Genomic DNA, 24053 nt, shown 5'->3' with positions numbered 1-24053 from the left:
GTTTTCAGTAAATCTGAATTCCAAAGAAAAGCACTCTGATTCTGGAGAGGAACACACATAAGTGAATACTTCTGATGGCCCACTTTCTGCTAGTACTGCAGGCACACAGCTTATTATTATTTTTTTTATTTTTTCTAAAGGTAAGGCAGGAACAGAAGTGAATGAACCACCTCTTACAGTAAGAGCGTGCTAATGAAACATTTATACATCACCAGTGCAAAAGTCTGGAATTAAAAATTGAAAAGCCTATTCACATTACAATTTGCTTTCAGGATTGGCACTAATTGGCAATAGGGCTGGCAGCCTCCAGAGGGAGGGCAAGAACTGAATGAGCACGACGACCTACCCATTCAGAGAAGGGGTGCTCCCAGGTCAGCTTGATGCACAGGCACTATGCAGAGGGGAAGCAACAAGCTGCTACTGCCGCAGTGCAGCTCCTTTATTCAGAGTGGCCTGCACTTGCCAGAGCTGTAGGTCCTCTCTGGGGAATTTCTCAGGTGCTAACTCTGCTCTCTCAGTTTCTGAAAAAATGTGAAAAAAAGTCCAGTAACAAAACCCATATGTATCTCCTTATGTCTCTCATGCTGTCTGTTGTATAGATATGATGTACTGACCATGCTTCTACACCTCTTGCTTCTTTTTCCAGTACTTACCTTACACCTGGTATACACATGCCAAACTTATTAGCCTGTCATTCCTCAATTAAGCTCATGGGGAGGAGGTGTGATGATCTGGAACGGAGGGGTAGCAGGAGGAAGAGAGCCCTTCCTTGCCTGGAGCACGGAGCAGGAGGGGGAAGGAGCAGCTGCTGCAGCTACAAGCAGGAGGCTGCTGCCTGTACTGGGAGGTCAGAAAGGGAAAGCTGAGCAGGATGCCTCCACCAGGCAAACTCAGTGCCTAGCAAGAGGTACTCAAAGCTTACAAAAGCTTGACCATCTTCTTAAAGATGTTTTTTGGAATTATCAAGTTATGCCTCATAGTCAGAGTTTTGCCATTGAAGTGCATTACTTATCTGTGGCAGTGAAGTATAAGCAATGCTTTCACCAGGACTGAAAATGTTGTAAAATTTTATATTTGCAGCTTTATCTTTAGCTCATGGTAGCAACTTAAGGCAGCACAGCACTCCCATGTTTAAGGTAATGCCAGCAGAGCATGCAGTCCTGCAGAGTCTGTAGGCCAGGGCAGAACAGTACTCTCTCTTGTCTCAATAACTCTAGGGGTGATATTAAAAATCTTGAGTGCTTTCTTGAATTTCAATTTATGGCATATATTGGAGCAGTGACTATTCTGACATTTTCCTTGCTGCCTCCAGATTACAGGGGCTCTTCTGGCTGCTGGTAATGGCTATGCAGAAGCACGTTGGCTGAGCACGGTTCTCCCTAGACTTGTCTCATGCAGGAAGAGAAAATGACAAAAAACTTCAACACTGCTTTTTACCACCTGGCAATTTTCTTACACATTTCAAATTCACAGGTAGGAAATTAAGCCTGTTATTCTGCTATGAGAATGACACTGAGCTGGAGCCTGGTGGACAGGAGGCATGAAGAGGACCCAGGCATTACAGGAAGTCCAGTAGGTGCATGAATGACGTACAGGACCTGGAGTACTGGAACAGAACTTCTGCATGGCTAACACAGGTGTCACGGTTAGGATTAGAGTAGAATTTATTTGTAATTAATTTAGCCATAATTGTTATTTTCTCTGTGTGTGTGTTTTGTGCATATAGCTCATGTTCTCCTTCCACTACATAGATGTATTGACAAATTTCTGAGTCAGATTCTGTCCCAAATGACTGTTCTAATCTTCTCACCTAACAAACTAACTTTTAGGAACTTTAAGAGCCTGATCTGAACAATGCAAGAAACCACAAAGAATTATCAGCATGGTTAGAACCTGCTTTCCTGCTTAAATCTCATTCTGAGCAGAGGATTCAGATCTAGGAAATTTTATATTTATTCTTCTGCCCAGTATCCACATAGCCATAATCCATAGAGCCATTATAACATCATTATTTCTTTTTCCATTTGCCATCTGGGAATGCTGGATAATGGTCAAATAACAAATCTGAAAAAGGGGACAGTACTTGCCTTCTGTTTCCTACTCTCATTATCCACATATTGTGTTAATTAGAACACTTCAATAACAACTCTGAGCTCACATTTCTGTAAAATGAAGATGATATCTGCTCCACAGCAATGCTTTGGGACTTCATTCATTACCAAAGCACTTAATCTGTTTTGATTCCACAGTTGGATTAGCCCAGGGGACCTCGGGCTGCACAGGCATCAGCAAGCAAGGGGCTGGTGTGTGTGCGTATATATGCTGTATGTGTACAGAACGATTCTAGTACACCAGTAGAAGACCTCCGTTATCATTACAGACAACTCAGGTGTCTATGGAAAAGAATATTTTAAAGGAATATTTTAAAAAACGCTATTTAAAAAATTGTCAGGGCAACCGCTGAGGCCCTTAAAGATGAAGGCATTCTCTAGGGAGGATTTGCAAAGCTTCCAGGTGCCTAACTCCTATGATCTACTTTGGTGTGACTGCCTTTGAAAGCCGTCCACAAATCCCAGTGCCAGCGTCCGTTTCAAAGTCAAATCCTCAAACGGACCTCGTTCGCTTCAAGACGCCGACGAGGTATCTCGCAAACGGCACGGAGCTGGCGTGAGCTGCCGGCAGCTTCTTTTCCATAGGGGCACAGGGAGGAGAAAACCCTACCGCCGTGCTAACGCCGCTCCTTCTGCCAGCGCTCCCTCCCCGCAGCATCACACCGCCCTGCCCGCCGCTGCCGCCCCCGCCCCGCTACCTGCCGGCCGCCCCGCCCCGCCGCCTGGCTCCTCCCGGGCAGCCTCCGCCTCCCGCCGCCCGGGGAACGCGGCGCGTCGTGGTTCGGCTCGGAGCAGCGCTGCGGGGGGCGGTGAGCGCGCTCGGAGCCTCGGGCCATGGCGGAGAAAGTTTCGATGGCTGCTGAACGGCCGCGGGCCGCCGGATCCTCTTGCTCCGGCTCTTCCTCCGGCTCCGAAACTCTGTCCGAGGAGGGAGAGCCCGGCGGCGGGGCGGCGGCGGCTCCCGGCGCGGAACGGGCGAGCGGCAGCGGGAGGACGGACGAGGACGATGCTTCGCTGGAGGAGCGCGATGAGGAGGTGCGGGGGCGAGCGGGTCGGCACGGCACGGCACGGCACGGCACGGCACGGCACGGCACGGCACGGCGTGCAACGGGACGAGCGGCTGCGAGCCCCGGTGCCACGCTCCGCAGCTTCGTCCGCTGCCCCTGCCTCTTCTGGCTGCGGTGCTGCAGCAAAAGGGCTTGCGGCTCTCTGGATATCTTTATTTTTCATTGCATGTGTGTATATACATGTATATATGTGCATATATACGTACGTGGTGGGAGTGAGTGTTGTTTAAGGCGATCCTGCTGATGCTAGCGTATCACCTTTGGGTAGCGTTGCTCTAGAGCAAACTCCTCAATGTCAGACGGAAGTGATGGGCAAGGCTTCTGAACTACGGTAATCCTCTTGGGAGAGCTAATGACAGCCCATGGATTATGGCAGAGCTCCGTGGGTGATAGATCCGTACGTGATAGCGGCTCGGCGTGCTGTGCCTCTGCTCTGCTCTTGGCCCTGCTGCAACGCTGTGTAACATACGTTTGGAAATAATTCCCAAACCCAAAAGCCTGTAGTACAGCAAAATCGCCCTGTTGTGTCTGAGACAGCATTTTTATTGTTTTTGTGCGGTGTGCGCTCCTTTAAGGTGTTTCTTTCCGTGTCCTCAGACCACACATGTTGTTCTGCCCGGCTGCTGCCTCCCATTGCCCTTATTAACCACCCCGTGCCCACTTAAGTGCAGGGCAGAGTTCCCTCTCACTGTGGACAATTTCAAAGTTTCCTTTTTGGTGATATTTCTTTATTCATTGCCTTCAAAACGTTGTGCAAAAGCTTTTTGGGAGACTCTGGCATCTTTAAAGGGATGCCTGCGAGCCACAGGCTGAAGTTATTTGTAGCTTGTTTGGCTGTGGTTGCTGAGAATTCTTTCTGCACAGTAACGAGTTGTTGACGGAGCTCCCATTCCTTACTGCACCCACTGGTGCCACCTCTGTTCAGTTAATACAACTGTACGACAGTGCGGTGATGTGGATCTGAATAAAACTGTCTTTATTACCTCCTCTTCCTTCAGATACACAAACTTCAATCAGCTTCCACCCATAAAGGGTAGAGTGGATTTACAGCGCAGAGCATTATGCATGGTAGTAGTGGTAGAAGAATACATGAGGGAATATAAACTTTGTTATTACCTTATTTATTTATTTATTTATTTATTTATTTATTCATAGAGCTGTGAACTTGCTTTATTCTCCAGACAGCAGAAGCTCTGTGGGTGATGCTGGGATGCTGCTCACTGTTAGGTCATTGATACATCCATCTTCTCAGCAGGTCTTGTACACGTACTGGAGGCTGTGCTCACCACAGTGTGGTGTTGGCTGGTCGGATGCTTGGCTGATGGGTCTGCACAACTCAGTGTGGAACACACAAAGGCTGCCTGTTTAGTTAGCAGCTGCTGGCAGGCTGGTTAACTTCTGGGCAGGGCTGGTTATTTCTGTGTGCTTTGGAGATGAGATACAGGCACCTTTTGAGCTAAAAGTACAGGGACAATAAGAAAGAAGTCAGTGCTGAATTCATTGGAATTGGCAAGTTCCGTATGGTCAGTCAGATGCCTTATCTGCAGTTCATGTTACTAGAAGACACCAACATAAACTAATTTTAATGTAGTGAGGAAAGGTTGTTTGGAATATGCAACCTTAGTTCTCCCTTTCTATTCCCCCCCTTCTGGTTTACTTCGTTATCTCATAAACCTGTTTTTGTATGTGTTTTTGTGCTTTGGTTTTGCCAGTCCTTCCTTTTTGGGGTAATAAGGGCTTGCAGCTGAATGCCCGCCTGCCCACAGAGCCACCTGACAAATCAGCCTCAGTAATCATTTTTTTGTGTGTGTGCAAGGGCACCAGAATGCATTAGAGTGCAGAAATGAACCAGTGCATACTGATTTAAAGTCAAGAAATCATCAGTGTTACCTGTGCGCTGAAACCTGTGAGGGTAGTAGTGAAAGACAAGAATAAGGTCTGAGATGGGCATGCAGGTGGTTTCGGCCTTTGTGTTCTGTCTGTCAAAAAGCTGAGTGTTGAGACTTCTTGAAGATCCCATTTTCATATTGGCAACCCACTAATTATTGGCAGAGAATGAAAATGTGGATGTCCTGTCTAGTGTTATGTCTTCCAAGTCCTTTCAGTATCATAAAGCTTCAGCACTTGGTCCTGCTGTCCCAGGCTTCATTGCTCCTCTTGCCCTGTCCTTGCTGCTGCTGACTGCTTAGTATAAGTCTCTTGTTGCTGTTGGTGTTTTTTGGACTGCAGTGAAACCAAGTGTCCTGGTGCTTCTTTTGCAGCTACTTCAGTTGTCGGTATATTCTGTAGAACCACGATATATAGATTTAGTTTGAAAATAATTTTAAAGCGAGTACACTTCATGTGCTGTTCCAGTAGAACTATTTATTCCCTGTGATCCTGTATATAATACACTTGACAATTCTGACCTTGCCTCCTCCTGGATCTTTCCTTTAGACTAAACAACTCCAGTGCCTTTAATCTTTCCCTATTGCATGCGTTTCCAGATATCTGATCATTCTCACTGCTGTCTTGTGGACTTCTTCCAGCTGGTCACATCCGTCTAGAAGTGGAACATCAAAAAGCAGGATACCAGTACTCTTAAGTTAGGTCTTGCCACGGCTGATTAGAACAGGAGGATTACTTCAGATTTCTCTACAGGGGTCCTATTGTTTATATAGCCCAGGCTGCTCTTGCAGTTTGTGATGCTGTATGATTTTTATATTCTTATCTGAAGAATGATGTGAACATTTGGTTTTAGCTCAGTGAAGGGAACACGCTGCTGGTCATTTAGAAAAGCACTGTTTCTTCTATGTCCTGAAATTCAAGTGTAGGACTGAAAGATGGATAGCTGGTATTCTGAGTGCCACATCTGAAAGAGCTGACTCTGAGAAAGCAGTCTTTCCCCTCATTTCATGTAGGCAATGGCAAATAGTAGGTTACAAGATTATGACCACTAGTTAGGAAAGCGTTTTTAGTATCGTACTGTGAGATCTCGGAGACATGAAAAGGAAACCCAGCTTTAATCTTGTGGTGGGAAGACGCTGCTTCTGGAGACTCAGTGCATTGCAATGCTGCGGATAGCAAATGCGTGACATTCAGATAAATTTGTGCAAATTATTTGCCTGTACTCTTGTGATGTAACTACCTGTGCTGATGGAAGCTGGCAAGGTTGGGACTGCATGGTGAAGAATTCATTTGATATCTCTGTGTAGTATCTGTCTGCTTTACCAGATCACACCAGACTGCAATTGTGTGGAAAGGAATAAATGCAAAATGCCCCAGGGTTTTCCTATCTTCCTTTCTGCTTCATTGCTATCTGTACACCAGTCTTCCTTCTGGCATAAAAAGAGCCTGTGAACAGGAAGCTCGTTTTATGAGGCTTATTGAAGCAAATGGTGCCAAATGTCATTGACTGCATTAGTTCCTTTCATTCTGAATGTTTTGTAGTCCTTCAGTTGAGCATGGGACGTATTCTTCATAGATGGTAGCTTCCAAATCTTGTTTCCTTGGGAAGGCTCACTTGGGTTCATCATATTTCTTTTGTGAAGGAAGGTGAAGGCAGGCTTGCCTACTTCAATAATACAAAGAATCTGAAGTTTAATTGTTTCAGAGTTTCCCTTTCTGTCAGCTGATCTCCTTAAAGAGTGTGTTTTTTCTGCAAACCTTTTCACAGTAGCTGGGAATACACTTTGCTTACCATTGCAGAATATCAGCCTGGGAGGATCAGTAGTTTTTCAGAGAGAATTATATTTTGTCATATTTCAGACTATGACAACAATGTGCTTTGGTTCCAAAGCTTCTGAACCACCCAGCATCTTCTGAATTACCATACTGACTCCTCTTTTTTCATTATTGTAGGTACTGTAGATACTTCCCCCTATTGTTCTCAATTCATTCTTGCTCTGTGAACTAAATCTTTTATAAATTAAAGTGGCTGTCAGAGTTGATGGGAGTTGGTCCTACACTGAAAAAATGAGCAACACGAAAATATGTGATTTCTAATGAAAAATGTCCGCTGGCTTTTGATAAGGATTTATTCTGCTTTTCCCCTCAGTATCTAGTTGATACATATAATGTATTAAAAAAATCTTTCATTGTGTAGAAAGAGAAGTGCAAGAGCTCTATCTGTGGTTGCTTATACTGAAACACCTGCATCTTGTTCATAGTCCAATCTGTTGGGGTTTCAGGAAGAGTGTATGGTGGGAATTTGTTACTGGGAAGCTAAGCGTTTGTGTGAAAGTATTTGTAGCAGGGTGGCAGGGGTGGTGAAGAGAGTGTTGCTCTGAAAGCTGCTCCTTCATACATTTGTCCTTAAGCATATGTCTGCTAGAAAGCTACAGTACCTCCTGCATCACAGATTGTCTGCCAGATCTTCACCCCAAGAAAACTGTAACTGTCTTGATGGGGGGAGGGGATGTTGGGGGGAGGGTAGGAGAAATAAAATGCATTGAGATAAAGTATGTGATGAATGATGGTAATGCTTACATGTACATCCATATGTAGCGGAGATGGTTGCACTTCTGTCACTGTGACCCAGCTGGCAGTAATGTTTTTGTTGGTTTACTTTTCCTCCTTGTGCTTGCCCTGCTGAAGCGCTAACTGTGGGATGTGCCTTAACAGTGTGGGAGATATCACAGGACTTTTTTCCCCACCTGATTGTTTCAGACTTTCTTGTCTCTGACAGTGATGGATTGTTCCCTGTTGAAGTACACTCTGAATGCTGCAGCTACCTAGGGATGAATTGCCTAATTGCAAGAGTGTGATCTTTAGATCTCACTAAGGAACAGTAATGCAGTCATAAAACGTATATTTCTCTTTGTAAGTGTGATTGCAGTGGGATTAACTAAACACTCATCTAGCCGAGTGGAGGCTGCAAACTGTCATGTGAGCCAGAGGAACAGCACTGCCTTTGTTTTTATATATGCTTGTGATAACTTATATTCAAAGTTAAATGCTACACAACTTGCGTCTGTAGGTCTGTCTCAGTGGTCATTTAGAACACTGTATTTCATTTGTTTCTAATATAAAGAATGTGTGTTTCTGTCCTGTGCAAAATTTGAAGTAAAATTATAAGGCTTGCATGTTTACGCAGTACATTGACCTTGGCTGGACACCACTTGTCCGCCAGGCTGCTGTCACACTCCCCTTCCTATGAAGGACAAGAGAAGAAAATATGGTAGGAAAAAGGCTCATGGGGTGAGAGGTGAGGATGGGGAGATCACTCAACGATTACTGTCACAAGCAAAACAGTCTCAGTATAAGAGAGACTGCTTCTCTCACATTTCTCACTCCTTTCTCCCAGGTGCTGTTCTACAGCATATTTCCTCTTTCTTAAATCTCCCCCATAACATATCCACCATTCCTCATGGCTCAGCTTGGCCAGAGATAGAGGCCACCCCTGCAACTTCCCCCCTGGCCCACCATTTCCATGTAAACCCTTACAGATGTATCCCAAAAAAACTCTGGGAAAAAGTGGGGCTCATGGATGTGGGCTTTATCTAACACTCTGTTATTGTGTTACCTGTGGGGGGTTGCCTGAGATTATTATTTTTGTGATCGTAGCAATATTTGCAGCCCTCTGAAGATTGTTTTCAAGACATTTGGTGGGCATAAATAATCCCATAACTAGAGTATCTCTGTTCTCACTTGGAGCAAGTGGGAGCTGAAGAAGCAGATTCAGGCACTGAGTTGCTTATCTGTTTTTATGTGCCAAAGAGAGGTGGGCACTTGAAAATCTCCTGTGGAGATAGAAGAAGGAGGTGATAATTCCAATCCTCAGAACAGAATTTGAATGTATTCCTGAAAATGGTTGAGTGGGTTTTTTGTACCCTTTAAATTTTACAAGGAAGAGGAAATAATCATGAAGCCAGTCTTCAGGACTCCGTGTCTGTATGTTCAACTGAAATCAAATGTGCAGAAATGTAATTTCTGAAAAGATCATGGTATATGAAGGAGAGTTTTGGTCCATTGTCATCTGTTGTCTTTGCTTAGATGACACTTTGGCTTAATGCAAGCTATATTGAACTGAGTGTCAAGAAACATGACAGCATGGTGCTTCTCTTGTACTGTGAGGAAGCTCCGTATGGTGGGGCTGCACTGCTGGCACTAACAGTTTGTGTCAAGCTGTGTTTACACAAAGGGCTGAAAGAGTCCTAGGTCTGGAGATGTGAAGTATGAGGACTGTCAAGTGCAATGTAAATGAGAGGATACTTGAGCTAGCAGGCTGAGTGGTTAGATAGTCTTCTACTGTGAGAATCTTTGTAATGAGATGCCTTTCCCCTTGGCTTTGTTGCATGTTATGCTCCTTCCCTCCTGCTCCCCGAAGCATAGATGCAGCCTCAAACATTGCCGTGCTCAAGAATTTACAGTGGTTTATCAATTTACATGGTTTATTATCTTGCTTTTTGAGTTACAGTGTGTTGGCAAACATTAACCAACAACATGCTTCTGTGCAAGGCATGAGAAGAAGGTATTTACCCTTATTCTAGGGACAAGAATCTGAAATGCAGAGTTCAGTGACTCATGAAAACCAGGAATGTGAGCAAAGTTTTCTATTAAAGTTTCCTTAGTCAAAATTGTTCTGACACCAGGCAGTTTTTATATACTCAATACAGCAAAACAGTTAACAGCTTGGGAGGCAGGCTCTGTCTGTCTGCTCATTTACCCATTCAGGTCCTGTACTGTGAAATAGTTTGTTCAGCCTCTGCAGAGCCCCTTTAAAAATTCCAGTATGTGCTTCAAATAATCTACAGTCCCAACTTTTGTTGTCTTTTCTTTCATCCTTAAGATTTGTTTTGTGTGTATTTATTATTATTATTATTATTATTATTATTATTTTTAGTTTTTCACCTGTGGAGTTTAAAATTCTTTTTAAAAGAAGATTTTCGTAGTTGAGTGTTATTGAGGCTTTAAGATATATGTCTGATTGGTAGCTCTGTATGAAATGATAGGGAAGGAAGGAGGTGCAGGTACTTAAGGGCAAGCTACCTGTGAAGCTGAAAGTAAGTGTAGGAGAGTGGCAGTAAATTCTGCCCTGTTATCAAACCAGAGACTTGTCTTCACTTTTGTTTTGCAGATCCAAGTGGTTTTACTGATCCTTTTGTAGCTAAGAGGGATTCTGTGATCACACTTCTGGATGAAGAGCTGTTTTGCCGTAGCCCAGAGGCAGGTGGATAAGCTTCTTGCCCTCCTGTACAAATGTACCTAAACTGATGAGTTTGGTTTACCCAGAGGCGAACTGCCATTACGTCAGGGGTTAAAGTTTTAAGTGTTCTATTGTATAAACAGTCTGGTAGCCCTTGCCACATCCTTTCTTTCTTGAGTGCCTCGAGGTTTTGAGTGAGAACCAGGGATTAATGCAATCTTTGCTTTTTTTAGTCCCCTTAACTGACCTATGGTCTTGAACTGTTAAAGGAGACTTTTTTTTTTTCTTTTCCCTAACTATAAAATCTCCCCCAAAATGATTAAATGTTAAATGCAGATAAAAATGATAATATTTATAAATGACTACCTGTGTAACAAAGCAAGAGATGAATTCCCTGTTGCCTGGCAAAGAATCTTGTGTGTTAGAGGCATTTTGCAGTGTTGCATTTAACACTGGTGTATATCTCAATATATTCTTTTTATTTTTTTACTTACTTTTTTCTTTCAATTCCCAGAAGGCAGTGTTTGTATACTGAGTGACACTTTGCGAGGCCGTACTGCCAGGCTTACTGGACTGCACAGTTAATTGTGCCTGGACTATTAATAATCTTGTTGTTTCTAATAGCCTGGCAACTCTGAGGAAGAGAGCTGTGGGTGAATGGAGCAGATGAGCTACTGCACTAAGTTGCTAATTTGATTTTCATTGTTACCTCAGGAAACTTTTACTAGAACGTGGTAATGCTGTACCTATAGTGCAGAGGGTGCTTTTATTGTAAGGTTGTTATTCAGACTATATAACAAAAATGTCTCAGATCCCTTTCATGCAATGTTTCAGGTTTTGTGCATGGTAGGGAAGGGCAGGAGGTTCTGTACCAGAGGCATGGTGTTCTGAGCTAGCTAACAGGGTAGATTGTTTACAGAAAGTCACGGGAAAGCCTGTAGCTCAACTGGGTCTTTATGGTTTTGATAAGTGCATAGGCCAGTGTAAACCTTCAGGAGGTGTTTTAATGTGTTATCTGTGGTTCCTTCCTTTGTTCAAACACTGTTTGTTGTATTTGCGGAGCAGTGGTGATAATGTTACACCATTTAAGGGCCTGTTCTACTATTAAAGCAGCTGTTGATTTCCTGCAGTAAGCAGGGTATTGTTTTGAATATGCTGCTCAGTCCATATTCTTATAAATTCATATATGTATATAATCACATATATAATATATATATATATGAATTTATAATATAAATATATTTATATTATATATATAAATTATATAAAAATATATATAAAATTTAGACATTTTATAAGAATATATTTGTCTATATAAGAATATATATGTCTAAATTACAGACTGAGCAGCTGAAACAGTGAGGAGGGGAACTTGAGCACATCTTTTTTTGACTTGGTCAGTGCAGGAGAGTGACAAGTCATTGGTGTGGTAGTTCTCAAGTGTTGAACCATGGAGCATGAGCTGAAATTACAGGTTGGGCTTGGAGTTGCACTGAATTTTTCTGAGAGAACATATGAACATATGTATTCAAACAAAGCCTGTATTTAGGTTGTTGTTAGATATCTGCTTTTCTGAGGAAGATGACAGAGGGTTGAAGAAGATCTGCTTAGTATTACCTTCCTGTCTGGCAGCTCTTTCTGTGATCTCCCCCCATTTGCTTCCATCCCAACTAAAATGCTTAGTTTTAAGTTCTCATCAGGGTACTAATGGCTCGGAGTGAAGCAACTGAAACTAAGGGTTACATAAAAGCTCTAGTCATGCAGTTAAAATAGAAGAGCTACAGGTAGGGTAATGCTGTAACACCTGACACACAAAAGGAGAAAAGAGGCTCAGTTAAGGTATAATGGCATATACTAGAGGAAAACTTTCATTGTTTTCAGTAAATCTTATGCTTCAAAACACGTAGGTATTAGAATTGTGGTAGGGGGGACATTGGGCACAAATTGACTGTATGTTAAAAATAAAAAGGCTAAAAGCCACACCATCAGGCACTGCAGGTGTAAACTTGTTTGAGGGTGAGGAGAAATACTGCATCTGAACTTTGGTATCTGAACAGCTGGGAAGTACAAGCTCCATCTTAGCTCACCTGCATGCTGCTCAAGGGAGCAGCTGTGCCAAGGGCTGCGTGGATGTACCTTGAACACTGCAGAGGAGTAGCCTTGTATGTGCCCTTGTGAACTGCAGGCAAGCAAAGACAAGTTTTATAGCTGTAGGAGCTAAAGTGCTGTAATTCCAGGTCTCCTTTCCCAATGTGTCACTCACTAAATAGTGTTTGTTGACATGGGAATTATATTAAGAAAAAGTAAATTGCAGAAACTGCAGATGGTGAATGTAGATATGTGGAGTCACAGATCAATCACTGGAAAATAAAGAGTTGGAATGAGCAAACTGAATATTGGGCTCTAACTTGGGCCAGGTCAGGAATGTTTTTCAACATATGTTAGATTCTTAGCTGTAACTAGCTCCATTTACTGAAACCTTGCATGCCATTTGCATCTGTTTTAGAAACAGTTGCTTTGTTATAATCAAAAAACTTAAATGCAGTTGTTCTCCTTCTGATTATATTAATGTCTTTCCTTTAATTCTTTCTGTATGGGAGCTTAGTGGATTATGTTGCAGAGAAGTTATTCAGTGCTAAAATTTCTTGTGTGCAGCTTCTGGAAAATGGATGCTATGGTTGTCTGGAGATGAGTCTTACATGAGGAAGGATGTAAGGAAATCCTCTTCCTACAAAACAAGTGGGACAACGGCGACAGTCTGTCCCTTGGAAACAAGTAGCACTGTGTGTGGGGGATGGATTAGCTGAATTAAACAACTGGAGCTGAGGACTGCATTTGCTCTGTGTGTGTTTTGGGGTTACTGCTTTCAGGCTAGCTTTCATGTGACACCAGTGGGCTGGTGTTCTGGTGTGCTGCCATTTGTGCAGGAATTGGGTATGTGAGGCAGTGGGAGCCTCGCTGACTTGATTGGAGCACTCGTGGGTGTGGTGTGGTGTTTTTCAGTAGCTGTTAATCTCTGTCTTCGTTATTACTGTTGAGGTAATATGCTTTCATGAGAGAATTAACAGGTGGTTGGTGTGTTAATCCTTTCTGTTCAGATTTGAGTTTGATAATTCACCTTCCACATGCCTTGCCTGTGGATTTCTGTCTGCCTAGATTTTTAACAGGAACACTCTTCCTACACGCAGTAACTCCTTGGCATCTTCCTCCTATGTTTAGGCATAGTCATTTCTAAACAGATTTGCCTGTCTCCTAGGAGACAAAGCAAAACCATTGCATATGATATTAATCCTTAAAGATGTTATATATGCATATAAGTAAACATGGAGGAATTACATTGTTTGCCTTACCCTTTAAGAGATGTGGGTAAGAGGAATGGCTTGACCTGCTTTTAATCTCTGATGGTACTGCCAACAGAAGCCTACTGCAGCATGCATTGGTGATTGTGCAGTGTTTGTACTTGTTCAGATAACATCCAAATAAAGACAGTTAAGCTGCTTAAATAAACTTGTGGGCAAAATATATTCTCCTAGCAATGGATATTTGTTTACTGTAAACATAAAGCTAGAGCACAGGCTTTAAGGACTGAAATCACCTCAGCTCTAGTGCATGAGTGTGGGACATCACTCACTGTATAGTGGGTCAATGACATCTGTATACCAGAAGCCTTCAGAAGAAGCTTCTTGAATTTGTTCTTGATATGATGGAGTGTGTACTGACATAAGGTATATGCAGCATGTATAGCTGTTCTTATTTAGTTTCATATTAGGATTTTTCTAAGAATAGAATCATATCAAGGAACTGTAGAATAGCCTGGGTTGAAAAGGACCATAATGAACATTTAGTTTCAACCTCACTGCTGCGTGCAGGGTTGCCAACCACCAGACCAGGCTGCACAGAGCCATTCCAAAATTATCATTCTATTCTACTGTATTATACTCGTCATGTAGTGCTCAAGTGCTCTCATGCACTGGTGATTATCCATCTTAAGTGCTTTTGTGTGGAAGTGCAGATGTGAAGTATAAACTTGTGTAAAATGTCATAAAGCAAAAAACCATACTGGACATATATACCAGTTAAGTCAAATCTTCCTTATTGTCTCTTGCGTGTGATTACGCACAGCTGTAGTGCTTATGTTCTTAAGGCTCAGTTGAATCTGTCTGAAGTTGTCAAAAGAAATCAAGTTCTGTTTTTCTTCTTTGTTTCTCTGTTACTACTGCTGTCTCGTGCTGCTGGTGACTAACGCTTGGCTTTACAGAGTTTGATCTCAGTGGCAACAGATCAAGTTTGCTGAGAGCAATTATAAACAAAAAACTATCTAGCCTTGCAGAATGGTGGGCTTTGTTTCTTCCCCTGGTCTCTAAAGCTGAAAGCCAGATCTATTACTCATAAACACCTGTGAAAATCCATCCTTTAGTGTGGTCTAGTAAGTGCATCTTATTCTCAGCGAAGTCCTCTTCAGAAGTTTTTGTTAACCCTCATTAAGTGCAGCAGTACTGGGTGCACATGTCCGCGTGAAAAAACACAATGTGAAAAGTCACTCTCCCTCATGTTTTGAGCTATCTTTTAGTACTGGAAAGCTGCCATGAAGTTTTCTGGGAACTTCTCCAATCTGAACAAACTCAGCTCCCTCCACCTTTCTTCACGGGAGAAGTGCTCCAACCCGCTGCTCGTCTTAGTGGCTCTCCTGTGGACTCACTCCAGCAGCTCCTTGTTATTTTTTGTGCAGTGGCCCCATGCCTGGATGCAGTTCTGCAGGTGGGGTCTCATGAGGACAGAACAGAGGAAGACAGTCAGCTCTCCCTGCTGGCTACCCTTCTTTTGTTGCAGCCCTGGTTATAGTTGGTGTTCTGTGCTGAAAGTGGATATTGCTGATTTATGTCCTGCTTATTGTCCACCAGGACCCCCAGGTTTTGCTTTCGATGGTAAGGGCTCTCTCTGTTTTTATCGTAGCCCGTGAGCCTTTCTGTCTTATTTTCATCTATCTTCCATGGAGGAGTGAGAGAGTGACTGGATGGAGTTCTGTCAACTGGTACAGGACAGACCACTGCCTTTCTTTGTAATGTATCTGAAAAACTTGCTATGAGGAAATTGACTGGGAAAAAATGTAGTTATGTATATGTTCAAGAAGCTGATATGCTGGCAGCTGGATCTGTGCTCACTTTGCAGGTGTTTTTTTGCTTTCTTCCCTTAATGAAGCTGTATAAGTTGAGTTTACAGTCAAATGAATTTAACATGTTAAACATCACCTCTGGTAACTGAGGCAGGGTTCTTGACCTTGTATATTCTTATCTTTAATGGCGCCTTTTCTCTGGATGTGCCTGGTGCTATTGTCATATAATAGTCTGTAAATTAATTTTAATCTGAGGTAATATCTGCGTAACTACAGGTGAAAGAGGGCGTTTTCTTGTTTGCAAAGCTGATGGAAGTGGCAGCAGTGATATTGGATTTTGAATGAACGGAGCTCTTGCATCAGAGTTCAGAGCAGTTTCATTAACTTTTGATGATGTGCTATACATGTGGAATCATGCAGCTGCTTATGTGGGGAAGAATTCTGACTTCTTTATGCAGTATTTTTAGACAGGCACTGATAATATGTGTGAATTGTATTTCCAGCTTCTTTTTTTTCCTGAAGTCCTAGCAATGTTTTGATGTTGAATGGAGTTAAATCCAGATGATTACCAGTCACAAGTGATGTTCTCCAGGGGTTGGAATTGGGGCCAGTCCTATTTAATGTCTTTATTCATAATCTAGTTGAGGGGATTGAGTGCACCCTCAGTAAGTTTGCAGATGACACAAGGTTGGGAAGGAGCATTGATCTGCTTGGGGGTAGGAATGTCCCGCAGAGGGATCTGGACAGACTGAATTGCTGGGTCAGGCCAGGGGGATGGAATGCAACAAGACCAAGTGTCTAGTCCTGCACTTTGACCATAACAGTGCTGCAGGCTTCGGGCAGAGTGGCTGGATGACTCTATGGAAGAAACAGACCTGGAAGTGTTGGTCAGTGCTGAGCTAAACATGAGTCAGCAGTGTGCCTACCTGGCCTAGAAGGCCAGTGGCATCCTAGCTCATATCAGAAATGGCGTTGCCAGCAGGAGCAGGGAAGTGATCAGCTCTGTTGAGGCTACACCTTGAGTAAGATATTCACTTTGGGGCTCCTCACTACTTAAAAGACATTGAGGCCCTGGAGCATATGCAGAGAAGAGCAAAGAAGTTGGTGAGGTATCTGGATCACAAGGCTTACGAAGAACCACTGAGAAAACTGGGATTGTTCATTCTGGAGAAGAGGAGGCTCAGGGGAGACCCTACTGCTTTCAGTAACTACCTGAAGGGAGGTTGTGATGCGGTAAGGTTTGGTATTTTCTTCCATGTAACTAGCGATAGGACAAGGGAGAATGAGAATGGCCTCAAGGTGTGCCGGGGAGGTTCAGATTGGGTATGAGGAAAAATTGTCACCTCTGGAAGAGTGGTGAGGCACTGGAATGGGCTGCCTGGGGAGGTGCTTGAGTCATTGTTCCTGAAGGTAGTGTTTAGATGTAGTGCTAAGAGACGTGGATTAGTGGTTGAATGTTGCTGGATGGTTGAAGTAGATGGTCTTGCAGATCTTTTCCAAACTTGGTGATTCTATATATCTAAGTAGGTACTGGTACTGCTGAGGTCTGTAGGAGTGACTGTAAGCGAGCTGAAGTCTGGTGATTCTACAGTTGTCCTCGTAGAGCTGCAGTGTGTGTTCATCTCTCATTTGTCGTTCTGTAAGGAGCAGCAGTGATCGTTTGTACACTGAGAGTAAACAGAAACACCAGCAGGATTTTATAATATAGAATTACATTTAGAGAATTCCAAAGTGGATTTACTTCTTGGAAATGAAGGCTGTTCGGTTTTATTCAGAGAGAAGGTAAAATAAGTCTGTTGATAAGATGGCATACTTAGATTAAAAGGAGGCTTGGAAAAACTGGATTATCAGACATAATTTACTGTCATAGTTACATACTCACTGCTGGTAGTTTGTTCTTCTGGGCAGAGGGTAGATTTTTTCTTCTGGGAGTGGGCAAGTCCAGGTTAGAAGTGTAGTCATTTAAGAAGTTCCCTGCTGCCGTGGCACAGCAGCTGTATGTGGCCACAGGCCTGGGGCCATGTTTTGTTGCCTTCACTTCTCTATTTGGCCTGTGCTTTGCTTCAGCCTGCAGTGTTCACTAGCGTGGCAGATTTATCAGCTGCATTAAGGCCTTGCTATGCACTTAAGGCTATACAGAATTGTTTTTGTGGAGATGACCTTTCTCCCTCTACTGTATTTTTAGCTGATTTTTCCCCAAACTAGTTGTTGCTGTTTTTCTCTTCATTGGCTTTTGGTTTTTGCCTCAGTTCAGCTACCAGTGTGTGCTGCAGGTAAGTTCTTTTTGGAGACATATAAGTTCTTTTTATAAGACATATAAGACTGAATTTTTTTCCAGGAATATCTTTTGTGTTGCAGAGAGAAAACCAGAAAAAAAAACCACAAACAAAACAGAAACATACACAGTTCCATACTACTGACTCTGAGCTTTGTTACCTGGCCAAATGTAGTGTCTTTGTTAAAGTATTCTGATGACCACTATTTGACTTCGAGCTTTACTTTTCTTCACTGTGTGTACGTTCCAGGTCTGGCTGAAAAAATATATTAGCTATTTCTCTTTTCCAGTCTGTGTTAGGTATCCTGAGACTGCAACTAGTCAGTTATATGTGTCACCTGACATTTAGGATGGTGATGTTTACCTCCTTGCATGTGCACACAGAGGTTGCCCGTGGCTCTGTGTGCACTGTGTTTTTCAGCACAGGTGCTTATCTAACACATGGCAAGTATGAAGGATTCATAGCGATGCTGAACTGCTGTTGTGCAAACTGCTGCTGTCAGTCTTGTGTGTTAGTGGTAACTTCTCATCACCCAGCAATGTGCCTAAGCAGAGGGAACAGCTGCATATCCGTTCATATGCACAGCTGGCTAATGGGACAGTGATGCTGCTTAAGTACAACTCTTATCCATCTGCTTCTGGTGACATATTCAGAGCTGTCTCTTGCCTCAGCATAGGCAGGAATTTGAAAAGAGTGATGAACATCTGAGGTTGCTAAACCTTGGGACAGATTCCTGCCCTGCCTCCTTAAGCTACAGAGAGATGAGGCAAGTTGCAGCATTGTGAATTCATCTCAGTAATCAGACAACTTTCTCTGAGATACAATGGCTAAGATTGTCTACCCAAGGTGAAACACCGATTGACAAGAAAATTGAAGAAGACTCCATGTTCGCGGGGTGGAGTTGGTGGCTAGATTCAGAGAAATGGAAGAGAAAGGAATTTATTTAATCTTCTCTCCTGTAATGACTTTACAATAAACTGGTTGTGAATGTGGCTTAGAAATTCAAGTTCAGATTGCAGAGAGCTCATGAGTGCAGGTGAAACTTGTGAAGCTTGGAAAACTCATTAATTTCTGTGTCGCAGCATCCTTCTCTCTCAATTTAAGATTCTTGCAGTGTGTATCCATTACCTGTGTGCCTGTTCCTGGACAGGTTTGTGATAAACTTGCAGGAATTCTGGCTTGCTTTCCACCGACTTTCAGGTCAGCTTCCCACGTGAAGGTGAAAGTAAATTATCTGTGACCTGCTGATGCTCATCAGAGCCCACTAACGATACAGGCGTGGGTTGCTGTTTGCATTTCAGGCAGCTGTGTGATCAGAGATGCTGTGATCAGAAACTTCATTCAGACTTCATAATATGTAAGCTGAATTGTGAGTATTTCAGGTCTGGATGGGAGCATATAGGCGTCCATGCATATAGACTGCATGCTTCAGATCAGGTACAGATTAATTACTGCAATACAAGCATTAGACTTATTTAGGATAAGAGAAAAGAGACGGAATTTTAAATGCTGGAAGGGCTTTAAACAAGCAGACTGTAAATGTGTAGATGTGATTGATGGAAAGACTCAGTCCTGTGTGCTGCTGTAAATGGTTTTATGCTGACAGTGTCTTTAACTTATGGTTATTTACCTTTTATATTGAGGGATAAGAGGGTCAACAATCTGGATTTTTTTTCTATACAAATGTTAGCAAAATAACTTCTTTAATATTTGTCTAACTTAATTGGAGTGCCATAGGAAATTGTATGATCTGCTATTCTTAGTTTTCCATGTCTGTTTTGATGATACACTACATTAGACTGCTATTAAATATTCTAAGCCATTGTACTTGTTGTCATATTGCATCTGCCTACGAGGAATTTGTTTGATCATTAAGTCACTGGAGGGAAAAAGATACAGCTCTGTGCACTCTTTTTTCTTTTCTTCTTCTTCTTTTTTTTTTTTTTTTTCCCTTATTTATTTGAAGTAGGTAATTCTGAAGCTGAAGTGTTTCTAGATACGCTGCTAGTGGCAGGCTTCTCAAACATGTCAGTGACAGCATTAAAATATTCTTCTTTTAAAGCTCCAGCAGCAGGCATCAGCAATACTTTGGTCTTATGCCTTTAATTATCTGTTCCACCCTTGTGTTTCCTCAAATGCAAGAAACTCAGCATTTTTTCCTTCCCCCTCTCCCCCCCAATGTCATAATGTTGCATATTATACTGCTGTAAAATTTATTACTTGGTGAAAGTGTTGATAGATGTATTAGTTGATGATAGGCTGCTTGGAAGGGGAGATATGTGGTTTTTTGGGCAAGCTCTGAGCACTGAGGAAATGTTTGGCCCAGAATTCACAGTGTAGGCAGAGGAATCCTACTGCTCTGTAACCAAGTGGAAATGAACTGGAAGTGATGGATTACACTATGAACAAAGGTCTGGGAATATATGCGCTTGCAGCAAGTATCAAAACTATATTTTTACTGTGTGCAAATTTTGAGAGCTGCAGTGCTTGAAAATTGGCTTCTCTTGATCTGACAAGCTGAAGTTCATGCTTTGTTGGCCTCTCTGTAGCTGCACGTGGCATCAGGGATGTCGTGACCACTTTGTTAGCACATTTATCTTATGTTAGGGAAAAAAAATCCCAGATAATTCCAGTGGTGTGGCTACATAAATTAACTTCCCTTCTACCTGACTGATGTGAGAGGTAAATGTGTTATTCTCTTTGCATTATAAATGAACTCCTAGTGCTTTGTTAGCTGTTGTAGTGTTAGAATTAATGATGAAATGCATGTATTGCACACAAGTGTGATAAGAAACTCCTGGTCATATAAGCCAAGACTGAATCCACAAATAAACAGAAAGACATTTATATTCCAAGTTAGGTTAGGAGAGTTTCCCTGCTGGTGAAGTAGCATGCTTTTGATGGGTAATATTTTTTTTCTTCTTTTAGTGGTTGAAAATTGTTGTGCATGTTTGTCACTCTAATACTGGGGGACAGAAGACAGAGAAAGGATATTACTGTTAAGAAACCTCAGTATGGTAAGGCTGTTTGTCCAGGAACCAGCAGAAGAAACATCAAAATTCACATATAGTTGTACAATAATGTGGCTTAGTCATGTTAGTGACTTTCTGCTTGTTAACCCTCACTGTTTCTGCAGACATCTGTGCTTCACTGGTTTGATTCCTACTCTAGAGCAGTTAAATGTTTCCTGCAGTTCCCCACAACTTCTTAAGAGAGCACAAAGGCTCATTCTGTCAAGTTCCTGATGATACTGGTAGTTTAGGACAATCATTACTCTCTCATTTCTAAAAGATGTTGGTGGCATTTCTATAATGTCCCATTTTATGCCTCTTATTAAGCCAGTTTTTGTTACTTGTTGCTAAGCTATTTTTTTATTTTTATTTTTTTAATTTACAGTTACAGTTCATTTGGGCCTGTCTCAGGACGTTTTCAGAACATAAATGTATACCTAATTTCCATCCTTCCCCTTTTCTATGCCAACACAGCTGTATTACTATTCTGCAGTGATGACTGGTTGGTCTCTTACAGGCATAAGGGTGTATTGCAGCCCCCTTGTGAAGCTACTGGTACAGTAGAGAGTAAGGTAGGGGAGGGACAGGGATGAATTAAGAAACTTCCAAATTCAATAATGTGGGTGTTTTTGTTTGTTTGTTTGTTTTAAACTTATTCTTCAGGAGAAAGTAAGCTGATTTTTTATGCAAGTGCCCTCTTAAATTTAGCAGCCAAGGGACTGAGCCCCCTTGGAAGTTAGAACATTTGTTATGAGTTTGCCAGTTGCTTGGGTGCTTGACTCTCAGATAATGACTAATGTTCAACAGCTTCACTTTCACCCTCTTGCTGGAATGGGACATCTCTGTGCAGACTCAGTATTAAAAAGAAAAAAATTTAAATTAATGCAAGTTTATCCACACATATGTAAGGTTGAACTTTGGTTTTGAGTATACTATGGATCTATCTAAACAGACATAAAGCTATTTTTAAATGGAAACATTCAGATGCCCCCCAAAAAAGAAGTGGTTCCAAACAAAGTAGAAAACGCTCACTTTCTAAATAAGCAGTGGCTGAGATGAGAAGAGCTAATTTAAAATTATATCCTCAGAACTACATAGGGTAAAATATAGTCACAGTACAGAAGCAGAAAAAGCTGCCGTGTTTGTATATTGTGCTTCAAGGCAGATTGGGTCAGAAACCTTATGGAAAGAAATCCATAAATAGTAACATGCCGAGGTGGCATATAACATGGCTGCTTGCTTATAGAATTGTATACTGTAACTGAACTGGAATTATAAATAAGGTGAAGATGAACGTGAGCCAAATAATTTTCTTGGAACCCATTTTGTAGGCCACAAAAGAAATATTTTTGTGTCAGTTCATGATCACCTTTAAAATAATAATAATAAAAAAAATAGCAGGAAGCAATTTGTTTTTATTTTTATTTTTTTTAGAAAGCAGAAAAAAAAAATAAAAAAAAATTGAATGTGCTCCCTCTCCCCCCTTTCCAACAATAGATGTTTAGCCTGGGTCTTCATAATTAAGATGTATTGTTCATTATGTGTCATGATTGATTATTGTCTTAAAAACCTATTGGCTCCTGATTAAAACGCTAACACAAATTTTTGTCATATACTTGTATTTCCACTTTTGCTAAAATTTGAGTTCTCATACTGTGTTACAGTATAACTTAATGATTTTAGCATGAATTTTACAAGATCTGCAATCTGAGCTATATTGAACTCTTCATTTATAGGCTGCTTCTAGAGTTGTCTGTCAGTGTGATTTTTGAGGTACATTTAGGATATTCCATCGACATACTTGAATATGAGTTGTTAAAGTTAGTAGGAATATCTGAATATCTTTTGTACCGCAATACTGTTGCAGCTCACACTGCTGCTAATGCGTATTTTGTTTTGCTGTATGTGCTCCAGTCTGTCTTGAGGCTTACTTAACATCTGAAGCTGCTCCTCTAAGGCTTGTCTTCTGAACTTCTTGTTTTCATCTGTTGTTCCATGGGATGGCAGCTACTTGATGATCCAGGCAGCCATAACATTGTACTCTCAGTGCTGAAGGGAGTGTTAGCTTCTTACCATGTATGTTCATCCACCTCGGCCACCCTTGTTTTCTGTAAGAGATGGAAAGTGGTGAGTGATACTCCCAGTGCTGTCGTTTCCAGACTCATCTGCTTGGTTGTGCTTGGAATTACACTGGATGAATGCAGTGTTCCTCTTCTCTCATGAAACAAAGTCGCTCTTTGAAACAAACCTGGCACTTAGTACTTCATATCGTTTCTTGTAGTGGTAAATCATAGATGACTTTATAAGTAGCCTTCTGAATGTTTCTTTCTGACTGTATCTTTTTCTAAGTGCCAACTAGAATCAAAATATCATGTGGTGCCTATTTTATATTTTCCTTCATATTGTTTTAGTAGCTCTTACAAAATGATGGCAATTTAAGCACCCCCTGAAATGGTAAACTCTGAGAATTTCTTGGGGTAAACACTGAAAATTGTCTTTGTATGCAATAAATAATCCTCAGGTTACTATTGTCTGCTTTGTTGCTTTATGTTGTTTACAGAATGACCATCAAAAGTCTTAAAATGCTCCACATTCCTGTGCCTGAGGATAGCTTTGGAGGAGAATAATTGCCCAAGTGTTAGGTTACAGCTCTACAGCTGACCTTCTAAAGTGTTATGGCAATGACTACTTGGGTAGTAATGTGGGCTTGTGTTTTTTGAGTGGAAAGGAAGTGATCCCTTTGTTTCTTTATATGCCTTTGGCAATAACAAAATCATAGAATGACTTAGGTTGGAAGGGACCCTAAAGATCATCCGGTTCCAATCCCCTTATCTGAGAACAGAAGACAGTCAGCCCTCACTCCCTATTGACTACCCTTCATTTGATGAAGTGCAGGATGTAGCTGGTGTTCATGTCCAGCTTATTCTACACCAAGACCCTCAAGTCTGCTCTCAGTGAGTTCTCCCAGTCTTTATACATATCTGGTATTGCCTTGACTAGAATCCAACAGTTTGCACCTCATTAGGTTCATATGGACCTCCTTAAGTCTGTCCCTGTCCCTCTGGCCATGACCATGCAACTAATTCTGTATCCACTGAAGAACCCACCCATCAAATCCATACTTCTCCAATCTAGAGATGAGAATGTAATGAGGGACCATGTCAAAGGCCTTCTACAAGTCCAAGTAGATGACATCAATTGCCTTTCCCTTGTCCACTGATGTCATCAGTCCGTTGTAGAAAGTCACTTTATTGGCAAGTTGTGATCTTTGAAATACAGAAATGCAAAGTTTTGCTTGGCTGACTTTGCTTAAGGATACTTGCCTGGTAAAAAAGTTAAGCATGCTGTG

General features: G+C 41.9%; 1 protein-coding gene across 4 annotated transcripts in view; it reads left to right on the top strand.

The window, feature by feature from the left end:
* Positions 1 to 2893: 2893 nt before the first annotated feature.
* Positions 2894 to 24053, top strand: part of MAST4 (microtubule associated serine/threonine kinase family member 4) — a 253946-nt gene continuing 232786 nt past the window's right edge. For all 4 annotated transcript variants that reach the window (XM_015848586.2, XM_015848585.2, XM_015848583.2 and 1 more), the window contains exon 1: positions 2894 to 3146. In XM_015848586.2, coding sequence (XP_015704072.1) covers positions 2946 to 3146 — 201 coding nt within the window. In that variant the 5' untranslated portion in view covers positions 2894 to 2945. The remainder of the gene's footprint in view (positions 3147 to 24053) is intronic.

The sequence above is a fragment of the Coturnix japonica genome, chromosome Z, assembly GCF_001577835.2.
Source record: "Coturnix japonica isolate 7356 chromosome Z, Coturnix japonica 2.1, whole genome shotgun sequence".
NCBI lineage: Eukaryota > Metazoa > Chordata > Aves > Galliformes > Phasianidae > Coturnix > Coturnix japonica.
This window is presented reverse-complemented; position numbering and strand designations above follow the sequence as displayed.